General features: G+C 40.0%; 1 protein-coding gene across 1 annotated transcript in view; it reads left to right on the top strand.

The window, feature by feature from the left end:
• Window positions 1-15,158, top strand: part of BTAF1 (B-TFIID TATA-box binding protein associated factor 1) — a 565,336-nt gene that overhangs the window by 334,063 nt on the left and 216,115 nt on the right. The window contains exons 26-28 of the mRNA XM_029609940.1: window positions 8,122-8,274; window positions 8,705-8,826; window positions 8,924-9,091. Coding sequence (XP_029465800.1) covers window positions 8,122-8,274; window positions 8,705-8,826; window positions 8,924-9,091 — 443 coding nt within the window. The remainder of the gene's footprint in view (window positions 1-8,121; window positions 8,275-8,704; window positions 8,827-8,923; window positions 9,092-15,158) is intronic.

The following is a 15,158-nucleotide window of genomic DNA, read 5'->3' as shown; positions in this document are numbered from 1 at the left end:
TAATGAGCCATAAAACTTTACTGCTTGTCACCTTCAGATCACTCATCAAATACCCCCTCACCCTTTCCCTCTCCCCCATCACATCCATTTCATCCTATCATTGGAATGCCTTTGCGGATTTACTTTTCTGGTATTCTAATCTGAGGAAGAGAACACTAATTGTCAAAAGCTAGTCAATGTATTAAGTTATCCAATAAGAAGGTATCACCTTATATCATTTGTTAATCTTTTTGTAAACTAAATATAAAATGGGTCTACCTTGGTTGTATAAGAGTTTTCACCCCATCACTCTCCTCTTTCATTTTGTCTGTCTTCTAATTTTATTTCCTGGTTCTCCTTTCCATTTTCTCTTTACTTCAACACTTGTCTCCTTTATCTCTCCCTCACTTGTCTGATACCTTTAGTCTTAATTTTCTCCATCTTTCTCTCCAAATGTCTGACAGTGGTTGTTGCTCATATTCAGCTGTACTATCCAAAAGGCACATTCCTCCACTCTCCAAACTTTAGGGTTCATAATCAAAATCTATTTTGTAACTGACATAAACTTATTTTATTTAAAGTTCTTAGATATTGCAATTTGTTCCTAAAACATTTATTTATTTATTTATTTAAAAATGTTTGTATACCGCTTTTACAAAATAAAATTGGTCAAAATGGTACACATAAGGCACATACATAATATAAATTTCAAATACTTACTCTGTTTTTTATATTATGTTTGTAACAAAAATAAAGCAAACAGATAAAATATAACTAAAAAAAGTAATGAATTAAAATGAATAACCAGCTTCAATTAATAGAAGGACACAAAACAAAAATATTGTCAGTTAACATAGATGTGAAATGTGGGAGAGAGATTAATCGAGAGAAATTAAGTGTTCTGATATGAGTATGTCAAAAGCCAATTGAAAAAGATACATTTTTAGTGATTTCTTAAATTCCTGTGAATTTGAAATTTGATGAAGGGTGTTTGGTAAGTTATTGCAAATAGATGGGCCTGGAACAGAAACAGCTCTTTTTCGAGTAATGTCCAGCCTTGCAAGACGGACCGATAGAATGTCTAATAGGTTTTTATTTAAGGATCTTAGATGTCTTGGTTTGCAGATTCGCGAATTAGAACACAGCCAAGTTGAATATGGGTTATGTATGAGTAAGTGAAAGATTGACAGTGTTTTGTATAGGATTCTGCCTGCCTTGATACCATTCAAGGGGAAGCAGTTCTCCACAACAAAGAACAGACCAGCTGTCCAGGATAATTATGATTTTTTTCACATCAAAAATAGGTTTCTGCCCATTTTTTTTCCATGAAAATATTGGGACACATGGTTCCAGTCTATTTTACTTCTTTTGCATGTGTAAACATGAGAGAATTGCAATGGCACCTGAAGTCTTGGGGAAACAGACTCCTGCAACCACTTTTCCACAGGGTGAATATAGCCAGCAATTTCACTCACTCCCACATGGTGGTTAAAACATATAAATCTGCTTTGGGGGGGGGGGGGGGGGGTGGCATTTCTTTCACCAACCTCAATTTCAGTTCAGATGCTCGGAGATGGCTCCAGTCAAAGTTGGGGAACTCACCTAAACCTTTGTTCTCAAGAAACACGGTCTTCAGAAGAAACATTACTCTTGACTTCAAAAGATTTATGCTTCAGTGCTCTAAAGGTCTTTAGTCCTTGTCTGAAGGGTAAAGTAATCTTAATATAGACAAAAAGGGAGAGCAATTCTGCACGTAGTAAGCAAACAGTCCAAAGGAAATAGTGCAGAATGAACTAGAGGTCCACACAAATGTTAATGATTATGGTGAGTATTTACTTAGTTCAGCAAATCCACAATTTATACGAAGCACATCATTATATTAAAGCAAGTTCCCGACACGGAACCCGTGTTTTGCCGCGAGCCTGCGTCGGGAGGGACAACAAACTTGTCAAATCTGGCCATCCTTTGTGCAGAAAAAAATTCAGATTTGACAAGTTTATTGTTGTCCCTCCCGATGCAGCCTCACGGTGAAACACGGGTTCCGTGTCAGGGGACTTGCTTAAATATAATGATGTGCTTTGTATAAATTGTGGAGTTGCCTTAATATAGACAGACAACCAATTTGCAATGTTTTATATCAACAAACGAGGCATACAAAATATAGAAATGGGCAACTTCCCAAAGAATGTATCTGATAGCTGTCTGTTTCCCTAGAAGCCAAAACCAGGTAGCAGAGACACTGTTGACAGCTGCAGCCATATAGTTGGCCATTGGACCACCAGATAGCATAAGATTTGTTTCAAATTTGGGGCACATTGCAGATAGATCTTTTTGCATTGCCACTGAGCAACAGAGTCCCCATCAACTGCTCTAAGAGACCAACAAGGGGCAATTTGGCAGTGGATGCCTTTTCAATCCCATGGTATCAGAGAGGGAACTTGTGTTTCCAAATGTTCCACTTATAACTAAAATGATGCAAAAATTGAGTGAAGGGTCTAATAATTTTAATAGCTCCTTTTTGTTTGTCAAATTTGATTTCCATGGCTTCAACACCTAGCTGTGTAAAAGCCAATAAAATTTAAAATATTCCCAGCCCTGATCACTCAATGCAAAAGGAATCTTCTCTATCCAAGTCTTCAATCACTAGCTCAGACGGCATGGATGTTGATAGTAACTTTTTTGAACTTGCTTCTGAAGTAAATTTCTTCTAGTTTTGAGAGAACACTCTACCAGAAGCTGTTAAAATTCAGGACTCCTTCAAATGTTTTATTTCTTTCTTCAGTACCAATATATTTTATTTTTAGATTTTTTTTATATTCTGTTTTTCGCACATTTTTCAGCACTTCAAAGCGGATTACATTCAGGTATTTCCCCAGAGGGCATACAATCTAAGTTGTACCTGAGGCAATGGAGGATAAAGTGACTTGCCCAAGGTCACAAGGAGTGGCAGTGGGACTTGAACCCTGGTCTCCTGGTTCATAGCCTGTTCTAACCACTAGGCTACTCTTCCCCTCATAAAATATACGTATAAAACAACCTATGCCATTTTTAGTTCCAGAATCGGATAGTTTTTTCACTGGTATTTCTCCTCCCATAAAGGAGCAGCATCATTTTCTGAGGGAAATGTGACTCACATTCATCAAAAACGTTTTACTAATATACCAGATTCTCCATTGCTTCCTTCACAACTGGATCAAATGTCTCCCATTTAAAATGCACTCAATAGAATGAACAGTTTTACCCATAGTTGTGCGTGCACTTTTTTGTGCACAAACTGTATTCTTGATGTAGCAAGGAATTTAGCAAACAGAAAATGTGTGTATAAAGCTGTGTGTATTAATGTCCTCACATGGAAGTCCTATCTAATGAAGGTATTAGCTATTATCCCCTAGTGCAGAGAGGTGCATCTTCTTAACTTGTTTTTTAGCACTGGAAATTTTACTCCTGCTCAGAGATGGAGTAAAGTTTCCAGTGCTAGTGTTAGTCTGGGGTAGGGAGGGGGGAGCTAGAGTTCCACTGCCGGGATCTGTAGTTGGGATTTTATGTGCAGAAAATATACTTTGTGTGCAAAAACTGTTTTCTGTACATAAAATGATTAGGGACTTTTGTTAACCGGCTAACTTCGATATTCAGAGTTAGCCGGATGACGTAGCTGGCTAAATCTGGTCGAGTCAAAGGGCTGTCCTATAGTTAATCGGCTAACTAAGATATCCAGATATATTCAGTAGTGTGGCCTCACTATTGAATATGCCTTCAAAGTTAGCCAAATAAGTTTATCTGGCTAACTTTGCTATCCAGTCTGAGTCTGAATATAGACCTCATGATGTATTTGGGGCTAAAATAGTCCTCAGGAAACCCACCCACCATACCACGGAGTTGGGTTTCTTCATTTATTTTATTTTTTCATAATGCTATGTTATGAGACTGAAGGGGGACCCCCACGTTGACGCGTGGATAGTGGCATGCTGGGCATGCTCGGTGTGCCAGTCAAAGTTCTAGAAACTTTGACAAAAGTTTTCCATGCCGGGCTCCATCTGATGATGTCACGTGTGAGGACTAACATCCTGTTGTCCTAAGAGAACACCTGTTACAGGTAAGCAACTCTGCTTTACTGGTAAGTGTTACTCCAGTCCCTAGACTACATTCTTGTCTGAGCTCAGTGTTGGCTGAGTATTGCAATGTTTGTTTTTAATCAAGTGTTTTGCTAGGCTGTCCACAGTTGCTTTTGAAGAAAATATTGGCAGGCTGATGTCTCTGCAGGGATATATATATACAGTGATGTCAATTTGCTCTGTCTCCATCTGCTGGTAGAGGTGTAATAACCCACTTGTTCTGGATTCATCTGACTGTCCTAAAGAAAAGGAAATTATCAGGTAAGTTGTAATTTCTTATTTTAATTGGTCTGAATGGATTATTCTTAGAAAACATTTACATTGTACCTCTTAGAATGATTTTTGTGGTGAAGCACAGATATATGTAGTATATTTGAATTTTCAGATAGAACCATTCTTGTGATCCTTTTATTTTTCAAATTGATCAAAACTTGCAGTAAGTTAATATTGCCTAAGAAATGGCAGAGTAAAACCTGAAATTTTTAATTCAGCACTAGAGAAAGTATTTAAGGATTGGGGCAAAAATCCTGTAAGACAAATTGCTTGCACTATTTAAAATGGCTAAAATTTCCCAGTATTTTAGTTTTTTATAACAAAGATTGCTCTGTACGCAAAGCTTGTGCAGAAAGTACTGTAGGACAAAGCAATAAATAAATAACACTTGGTAGTCCTTAGAACCTTTTGCTTATATATATATTTTTAGTTTTAACAGCAAAGTTACAATAAACATGTCGTACAAATCCTACCAACAAACTTTGAAATGTTTGTATGCTAATGCTAGAAGTCTAAGAAGTAAGATGAGAGAATTAGAACGTATAGCAGTGAATGTTGAGATAGACTTAACTGGCATCTCAGAGACATGGTGGAAGGAGGATAACCAATGGGACAGTGCTATACAAGGGTACAAATTATATCGCGGTGACAGGAGTCATCCGGGAGGCGGTGTGGTGCTTTATGACCAGGATGGCACAGGATAAACATCCTGCATGAGACTAAATGCACAATTGAATCTTTAAGGGTAGAAATCCCTTGTGTGTTGGGGAAGAGTATAGTGATAGGAGTATACTACCATCCACCTGGCCAAGATGGTGAGACAGACATTGAAATGGTAAGAGAAATTAGGGAAGCTAACCAAATTGGTAGTGCAGTAATAATGGGAGTTTTCAATTACTCCAATATTGACTGGGTAAATGTGTCATCGGGACATGCTAGAGAGATAAAATTCCTGGATGGAATAAATGAATTATATGGAACAATTGGTTTAGGAACTGACGAGAGAGGGAGCAATTTTAGATTTAATGCTCAGTGGGACACAGGATTTGGTGAGAGAGGTATCGGTGGTGGAGTCGCTTGGCAATAGTGGTCATATTATCAAATTTGAATTAATGACTGGAAGGGGTATAGTAAGAAAATCCACAGCTCTAGTGCTAAACTTTCAAAAGGGAAACTTTGAGAAAATGAGAAAAATGGAAAAAAACTGAAAGGAGCAGCTACAAATGTAAAAAGTGTGCAAGAGGCGTGGACATTGTTAAAAATAAATAAATACATAAAATACTATCCTAGAAGCACAGTCCAGATGTATTCCCCACACAAAGAAAGGTGGAAGGAAGGCAAAACGATTACCAGCATGGTTAAAAGGTGGGTGAAAGGCTATTTTAGCCAAAAGATCTTCATTCAAAAATGGAAGAAAGATCCAACTGAAGAAGGATCCAACAAAAGAAAATAGGATAAAGCATAAGCACTGGCTGGTTAAACTTAAGACGTTGATAAGACAGGCTAAGAGAATTTGAAAAGAAGTTGGCTGTAGAGGCAAAAACTCACAGTAAAAACTTTTAAAATTATGTCCAAAGCAGAAAGCCTACGAGGGAGTCAGTTGAACCGTTAGATTACTGAGGGGTTAAGGGGCACTTGGAGAAAATAAGGCCATCGCGGAAAGATTAAATGATTTCTTTTCTTCGGAGTTTACTGAAGAGGATGTTAGGTGAGATACCCATTCTGGAGAAGGTTTTCATGGGTAATGATTCAGAAGGACTGAACCAAATCATGGTAAACTTAGAAAATGTAGTAGGCCTGTTTGACAAACTGAAGAGTAGTAAATCACCTGGAACAGATGGTATACACCCCAGGGTTCTGAAGGAACTAAAAAATGAGATTTCAGATCTATTAGTAAAAATTTGTAACCTATCATTAAAATCAACCATTGTACCTGAAGACTGGAGGGTGGCTAATGTAACCCCAATATTTAAAAAGGGCTCCAGGGGCAATCCAGCAAACTACAGACCAGTTAGCCTGACTTCAGTGACAGGCAAAATAGTGGAAAGTGTTCTAAATATCAAAATCACAGAACATATAGAAAGACATGGTTCAATGGAACAAAGTCAGCATGGCTTACCCAAGGCAAGTCTTGCCTCACAAATCTGCTTCACTTTTTTGAAGGGGTTAATAAACGTGGATAAAGGTGAATTGGTAGATGTAGTATATTTGGATTTTCAGAAGGCATTTGAAGTTCCTCGTGAGAGGCTTCTAGTAAAAGTAAAAAGTCATGGGATAGGGGGCGATGTCCTTTCGTGGATTACAAACTGGCTAAAAGACAGGAAACAGAGTAGGGTTAAATGGACAGTTTTCTCAGTGGAGGGGAGTGTACAGTGGAGTGCCTCAGGGATCTGTACTGGGACTCGTGCTTTTCAATATATTTATAAATGATCTGGAAAGGAATACGATGAGTGAGGTAATCAAATTTGCAGATAATACAAAATTATTCAGAGTAGTTAAATCACAAGTGGATTGTTATAAAGTGCAGGAAGAACTGGTGAGACTGGAAAACTGGGCTTCCAAATGGCATATGAAATGTAATGTGGATGAGTGCAAGGTGATGCATATAGGAAAAAATAACCCATGCTATAGTTACACAATGTTAGGTTCCATATTAGGAGCTACCACCCAAGAAAGAAATCTGGGTGTCATAGTGGATTACACATTGAAATCGTCTGTTCAGTGTGCTGAGGCAGTCAAAAAAGCATTCAGGATGTTGGGAATTATTAGAAAGGGAATGGTGAATAAAACAGAAAATGTTATAATGCCATGGTGAGACCGCACTTTGAATACTGTGTACAATTCTAGGTGCCGCATCTCAAAAAAGATATAATTGCGATGGAGAAGGTACAGAGAAGGGCAACCAGAATGATAAAGGGGGTGGAACAGCTCCCCTGTGAGGAAAGACTAAAGAGGTTAGGACTGTTCAGCTTGGAGAAGACAGCTGAGGGGGGATATGATAGGGGTGTTTAAAATCATGAGAGTTCTAGAACGGGTAAATATGAATCTGTTATTTACTCTTTCGGATAATAGAAGGACTAGGGGGCACTCCATGAAGTTAGCATGTGGCACATTTAAAACTAATTGGAGATCTTTCTTTTCACTCACCGCACAATTAAACTCTGGAATTTGTTGCCAGGGGATGTGGTTAGTGCAGTTAGCATAGCTGGGTAAAAAAAAAAATTGGATAAGTTCTTGGAGGAGAAGTCCAGTACCTGTTATTAATTGAGTTGACAAAAAATAGCCACTGCTATTACTAGCATCTGTAGCTTGGGATAGACTTAGTTTTTGGGTACTTACCAAGTTCTTGTGGCCTGGATTGGCCACTGTTGAAAACAGGATACTGGGCTTGATGGACCCTTGGTCTGACCCTGTATGGCATGTTCTTATAAAGGTGTGGCCATTTTTTTTTCTTTTACAGAAAAGGTTGAAGGGGTTAGTAAAGAAGGCTGACACTATACCATTCTCTTTATTATACAACAAGCATCCTTCTGTGACAAATTTATAAGGATAAGATTACTGCTTCTATTAAAATCTCTACCTCAAGAATTGTAGTTTTGTATCTTTAGCATGTGTTTTAAGGTGATGTAGTGCTGAAATGTAACTGTATATCACATTAGAAAATTCTGTAATAGTTCAATAGGATGTGCATTTGATAGAAACCTACTTTTTCCTTTTGTTCAGCTTCATCAATGACATTTTTGTGTTTTCTTTCCAGGCTGGTATTTCAGACCCACCAGACATGTCTCAAGAATTAGCTAAATTGAAAGCTAGAGAGCGTAACTTCTTGGAGCAACTATTGGATGGAAAGAGACTTGAAAATTACAAAATCCCAGTCCCAATTAAAGCAGAGCTCAGAAATTATCAGCAGGTAACGTTTTATGTTACATATTATTCAACTGGTACTTAAACTTTCTTATATATTTAGATAAAAATAAATACTGAAAGAAAAAGAAAGCAGTGGGAGTATAAATGTTCATACTTTTAACCTTAACCCCATTTGACATGGAAGTTGTAGTCTAGTTATGGTTTACTAACTTGCATTAGAGAGTATTGTAGGTTTTGCTTTCATTTGATAGAAATGCAGTATGGGTTTTAGAAAGCCCCAGACTGTATTATAAATTTGCCAGAATATTTCCACTATAAATGTGCATGCCACCTTCCTCCATGCAGACTAGCTAATTTTATCAATATGATTGGAATTTTCTTGTTTTTCATCCTGTCACATTTTTGTTTCGGCCATTAGGATGGTGCTGCTGTTTTACTATTAAATTTTTGTTTTGCTTATTTTCCCTTTAAAGGATGGTATTAACTGGTTGGCATTTCTTAATAAATACAAACTTCATGGCATTCTATGTGATGATATGGGTTTAGGAAAAACTTTACAGTCCATCTGTATTCTTGCAGGAGACCATTGCCTCAGGTAATCACAAAAGTACTTATCACTGTCTATCATACAATTCTACATGAATAAAATTTGGACATTTATTTTGTGTATACTTTGCTTTGATACTATCAAGGTCTCAGGAATATGCAAAAACAAAATCAGCAGACAGTGTTCCTCTTCCATCCTTGGTGGTTTGTCCTCCAACACTTACAGGCCATTGGGTTGATGAAGTGGGAAAATTTTGCTCCAAAGAATATCTCAATCCTTTACATTACACTGGACCTCCCACTGAAAGAGCAAGGTAAGACTTGTATGGCAGTGTTCCTGCACATTAGTATTTTAAAATTTTATTTCTCTTGATGTTGAACTTTTTCACAAGGTTCATACTCATTTGAAGCAAGTTTTTCTGCTATTGATCAATAGCTTTATCATACTGTATTCCATGAAAATTTATAAATTATAAGTAGATTGTATTATCCTATGCAAGAAGACAAATAGATAATGCTTATATTTTTTTAAATGTCCTGGGATATATATAAGGCATTTGGTGTAGAATGAGATGGTGTTAAGTGAGTTGAAAAATAGCGGTCTTAATAATTTAGCTATTCTATAGAAGAATAACTTTTATGTAGTTACTGTATTTTTTTAGTTCTTCCATGTATTCAATATTTATGAACATTCTTGTATTACATTTACTTAAAACTTTCATTCCTTACAAATAGGAATTAATTTATCATATTTCAGAAAAGCCAAGTAACCAATCAACAAAGCCTAATAAATTTGTCACTGTTTAACATTTCTCAAGCCCTTAAACATAGGAAAAATAGTCTAAATAAGAAAAAGAAAACACAAGATTGCTAGTTTTTAACAGAAAACATAAATGTAATATCATATTTCTCAGTTAAGTCATAAAACTTAAACATCCCCTTCATAAGCATAATATTTACAGAACTTAGGCCTGGATTTTCTAAGGTCGCAGACCTAGAAAATCTGGTGATAAAGGGGGGCGGGCCTGCGAAAGCCGGCAGCGATGGCACCTCCACGGTGCCATCGCTGCCGGCTTTCGCACCCAATAGCACCATCGTAAAAGGTGGTGCTATTGGGCGCAAAACTGGCGGCGAAAAGGGCCCTTACCTTTTCGCCGTCAGCAACGTCTGCCCCAGTTCTGCTCCAGTTCTCCCAGACTCCTCCCCTTCCGGTGCAGACGCCGCCCAGAACCCACCCTGATCTAGGTATCGCACGCGAAAAGAGACTTTTCGCGTGCATTCCCTTTTGAAAATGACCCCTTAGTGGGATGACTAGGTGATGAAAACAACTATGCCCTTCAGAAAATGTCCAGTTGTACGGGATTCACAAAAGCTTAATTACCCTACAATGGGATTAAACACTTTCAGGGGAATTAAAAAAAAAAAAAAAAAAAAAAAAAATTCCCACCAAGAGAGAATACTTGAAGCAAGGCCAAAACATACTTGTTTGATCTGAGTTGCCTTACGTGTATCCAGAAAAATCAGAATACATCCCAAGAAACCAAGAGAAAAAAGGTTTCAGAATCAGTTCCTTGTATGACTCTAGTGCAAGTGTCCAACAGCGTTGATGTGAAGGGTTGTATAGCCCAGTACACCTTAAAGGCCAGGGTCCATCTATCTAGCCCTGCCCACCTTAAAGTGGATCCAAAGTAGAAAATCAGGTCAGAGGGTACTTCTCTGGGGAGGGAAATTAACACCCAGGCCCAAAAAGGAGCATTAGGCCCGGACTGGGAAGAAGATTTAAAAAGAATGCTAAAGCCCTTTCGGGCCGATACAGTAAGGGGCGGTAGAAAGAGGTGAAATTTTGTCTCTCTGCTGGGGCTTGGATTGGGTTGGTTTGGTTTGGAACTGGGCGCACCCGCGTTTGCCGCACGCACAGTTCAGATCACCTCCCGCTCGATACTGTATTTAAATGGCATGCAAATGCAAGCCGCGTCCAACGCGCGTCCATGAAGCGCAATCCATTTTACTGTATAGGCGCTATACAGCGCCTATACCGTATCCTGGGTGCGCTGGTACCTGTCATTTCAAATGACGTTTGAAATGACAGGTACCAGGAAGTGGATGGCTCTCCTACAGACCCCGCTGCCTTGAGCGCCCGGCGCCAGCAAGCCCCCAGCAGCTGGCGATCGGAGGCAGGGAGCGCAACCCAAACCAACCCAATCCACAGAAAAAAAATGCTTCTCGCACTTAGCCGCCCAGTTCCAAACCAAACCAACCCAATCCAAGCCCCAGCAGAGAGACGAAATTTCACAGTCCCAAACTTTCCCCCAGCCCCCGCTCACCTGCCCTGGCTGCAGCCACTCATTCAGATACAGAATTCACAGGCAGCAAGATTCTCCTGAAGCTCCCTGTGGAAGGTGTCTTATGCTCCGAAACACCGCAGTGTCGGAGGACAGACTTCAGGACCACATGAGAAACTGCCCATTCCAGAGATAAGTGCACATTGTTTTCATAAGCAGTGCACCTCTCTGATGCATCTATATCTCCAATCAGGAGAATACACGAACTCAGTATAAGCGACCTATGATTAGAAAGTCCTTGTGCCTCATAGGCTTCATATATAAGCCATTTGCACAGAGTGACACTATATGATGGTCACGTTATACTTTCATCAAGAGATGGGACAAGAGCTTCATGTTATAGCAGAATATATATTAACCTGTTGAGTCCAGATCTGTGAGATGCATTGCTTGTAAAAATACTATATCCGCATGTTTCTGTTTTAGGGTAGCCAAAATCTTGGTCCGCTTAATGGGAGAGTGAATTCCACCTACATTCTAAGAGACTATTTGAGATCCATTCCAAATCATCTATTCGCTTGAGAACTTATAGGCAACCACAGGAAGGAATTAACAATGGAAAAGGAGAGCCCTTCCAGCTGAGACCCTCCCCTCAATCAGGCGAACAGATGCATAAAGGAACGCTGACCACACAAAGTATACATGTAGATTCCTCAGCATATCAAAGCGCAAGTGAGCATCCCCCCACCCTATCCCTTATTACCTTGGTCTCGTTCCCCAACAAATACCCCGTGGGGTATTGAGATCACTTCTAGACATGCTGGGTATGTCACCAGGCCCCAGCCCCATCCTTGTCATGCAGACCAACCACTGCCCCCCAGAGGGGGACAGATGGTTGTGCCACAGACAGGACCCCACTAACAAGGGGGTCTAAGACAGCAAACAGAGCTTTGCATATAACATTAGTACAAATATAGCCGACAGGGAGACAGAACCCACCCCTATGCATAAACATTAGGTAATAAAAGTAAACAGGCAGAAAAGACAACTATCCCGGCTGAAAAACACCAGGAGCACAAATTTAACCTGAGTGCGAAAAGCAAAACGGACAAGGAGTTCCACTTTAGGTAATAGAAACATTATGCTCCTCTGGACGAGCACAAGGTCCAGGCTCTGCATGGAACTCCCAATCAGCATACTAAGTCTGTTATGAGAGGCCAACAAAACAGGCATGGAGGAGAGAGGAAAAAAAAAAACCCTCCAGGCCACTAAGATGCCTCTCTTAGCTGCTCGGCCGAGCGAGTGTTGGAATTCTCCTGCTCCAATACAAAAGCGCTGCAGGGCTTCGGGATCAGTAAACCAGCGCACACCGTCGGGGGTCTGTACCCGCGCCTTCTCTGGGCAGACCAGAATGGCCCTCAAGCCTAAATTGAAAAGTTTGCTGCAAGAGGGTGCGAGGGCTCGCTGCTGGGCCGCCAGCAAGGCAGAGTAGTCCTAAAAGACTATAATCTTTTGTTGTAGACAAGTGCCTTCCCAGACCGTCCACTGCGAAGAATTTCAGCCTTATGGGCAAAGTTGAGTATCTTGGCAATGACCACCCGGGGCTTCTCTGCCTGCACTCTGCTAGGCCTCAGTCTTTGCGCGCGCTCAACACGGAGAGGCCCATGCATCGGGGAAAGGCTCAATTCTTGGGACAAAAACCCTTCCAAAAAATCTGCAAGATCTCGCTCCTCTAAATCCTCTGGCAAGCCGACAAAGCGCAAATTGGACCAGCAGGAACAGTTTTCAAGGTCCTCGATACTCTTCCTGCTCCTGCAGCAAGGTTTTGAGCTGAGCTATTGCGACTTGAACCGTGGAAAGGCCATCTTGGGCATCTGACACCCTCTGCTCTACCTCTCCAAACCGCGCCTTGTAGTTTGCTAATGTCCCCGAGAGCTCCAACAATTGCGCCGAGATTTTGTGCAGCTCAGGAGAAAGTGCTTCCACAACTGCTGTTTTTTAATTTCGATCGCTGCCGCTGCCATATCCAAGGGGCCACCATCTTCCTCCGGCGGGGTGTCCGCGAGGCGGGCCCTGTCTCTTTCCTGTTCTTTTTTTGCCGTTATAGACGCCATGGTAGCCCAAAAGATAGATTCTGCACTGTACTCATATATACAGGGATGCCCCAATATTTAAAAGTGCTGGTTTACCAACTCGGATGGGGCTGGATGCACGGATCAGGACCCAGGAGGGGAAGCTACATCCCCGTTCCTCTCAGTGCATCACGTGATCTCATGCCAATTTTTAAAAGGGGATCAAGGAGTGATCCAGGAAACTACAGACCAGTGAGTCTGACATCTGTGCAATGAAAAATGGTAGAAATGATCATAAAGAACAAAATTGCTGAACATATAGATAGGCATGGTTTAATTTGGACAAAGCCAAGGGAAGTCTTGCCTCAGTCAGCTACACTTTTTTTGAGGGCATAAACATGTGGATAAAAGGAGCCAGCTGATATAGTATATTTGGATTTCCAGAAAGTATTTGACAAAGTCCCTCATGAGTGACGACTTAAGAAATTAAAACGTCATGGGATTGGGAACTGATTTAAAGAAAACAGAGTAGGTCTAAGTTGTAAATTTTCCTAATGGAGAAAGGGGCCACTGCTTTTTAATATATTTATAAATGACCTGGAAATGGGAACAAATGAAGTGATCAGGTTTGCAGGTGACACACAATTATTCAAGGTTGTTAAATCACAAGAGGGTTGAGAGAAATTGCAAGACCAGCTTGCAAAACTGGGAGACTGGGCATGTAAATGGCAAGTGAAATTTATTGTGGATAAATGCAAAGTGATGCTCTTAGGGAAGGGTATCACAAATTATAGCTACACAATGCAAGGTTCCACATTAGGAGTCACCATTCAGGAAAAGGATCTAAGTGGTCGTCATTGAAATCTTCTGTTCAGTGTGCAACAGCAGCTAAGAAATTGAGTAGAATGCTAGGAATGGAGAGGAATGGAGAATAAAACAGAAGATCATATGCCTCTGTATCGCACCATGGTGCGACCTCATCTTGCGTATTGTATGTAGTTCTAGTCATCACATCTCAAAAAATATATAGCAGAATTAGAAAAGGTACAGAAAAGGACAACCAAAATGATAGAGGATAGAAAGATTCTCCTATGAGGAAAGGCTAAAGAGGTTAGGACTCTAAAGCCTGGAAAAGAGTCTGCTGAGGGGAGATGATATAAGTCCATAAAAAAATTAGCGGAATGGAACAAGTAAACATTAATCAGTTTAATTTTTCAAATAGTACAAATATTAGGGGACACCCAACAAAATTACTAAGTGATACATTTAAAACTAATAAGAGAATTTTTTTACTCAATGCATAATTAAGTTCTGGAATTCATTGCCAGAGGATGTGGTGAAAGCTATTAGTGTAGTTGTGTTAAAAAAAAGGTTAGGACAAATTCCTGGAGGAAAGGCCCATAAACCATTATTAATGTGGATTTGCAGAAATCCACTTTTTATCTGTGGGATAAGTAGCAAGGAATCTATCCACGTTTTGGGATCCTGCCAGGTGCTTGTGACTTGGATTGGCCACTGTTGGAAACAAGATTATGGGCTTGATGAACCTTTTGGTCATAAGAACATAAGAAAATGCCATACTGGGTCAGACCAAGGGTCCATCAAGCCCAGCATCCTGTTTCCAACAGTGGCCAATCCAGGCCATAAGAACCTGGCAAGTACCCAAAAACTAAGTCTATTCCATGTTACCATTGCTAATGGCAGTGGCTATTCTCTAAGTGAACTTAATAGCAGGTAATGGACTTCTCCAAGAACTTATCCAATCCTTTTTTAAACACAGCTATACTAACTGCACTAACCACATCCTCTGGCAACAAATTCCAGAGTTTAATTGTGCATTGAGTAAAAAAGAACTTTCTCCGATTAGTTTTAAATGTGCCCCATGCTAACTTCATGGAGTGCCCCCTAGTCTTTCTACTATCCAAAAGAGTAAATAACCGATTTACATCTACCCGTTCTAGACCTCTCATGATTTTAAAGGTCTGACACCTTATGGCAAATCTTATGTACTTATGACCTATTCTTCC

This window comes from Rhinatrema bivittatum, chromosome 7, assembly GCF_901001135.1.
Source record: "Rhinatrema bivittatum chromosome 7, aRhiBiv1.1, whole genome shotgun sequence".
Lineage (NCBI taxonomy): Eukaryota > Metazoa > Chordata > Amphibia > Gymnophiona > Rhinatrematidae > Rhinatrema > Rhinatrema bivittatum.
This window is presented reverse-complemented; position numbering and strand designations above follow the sequence as displayed.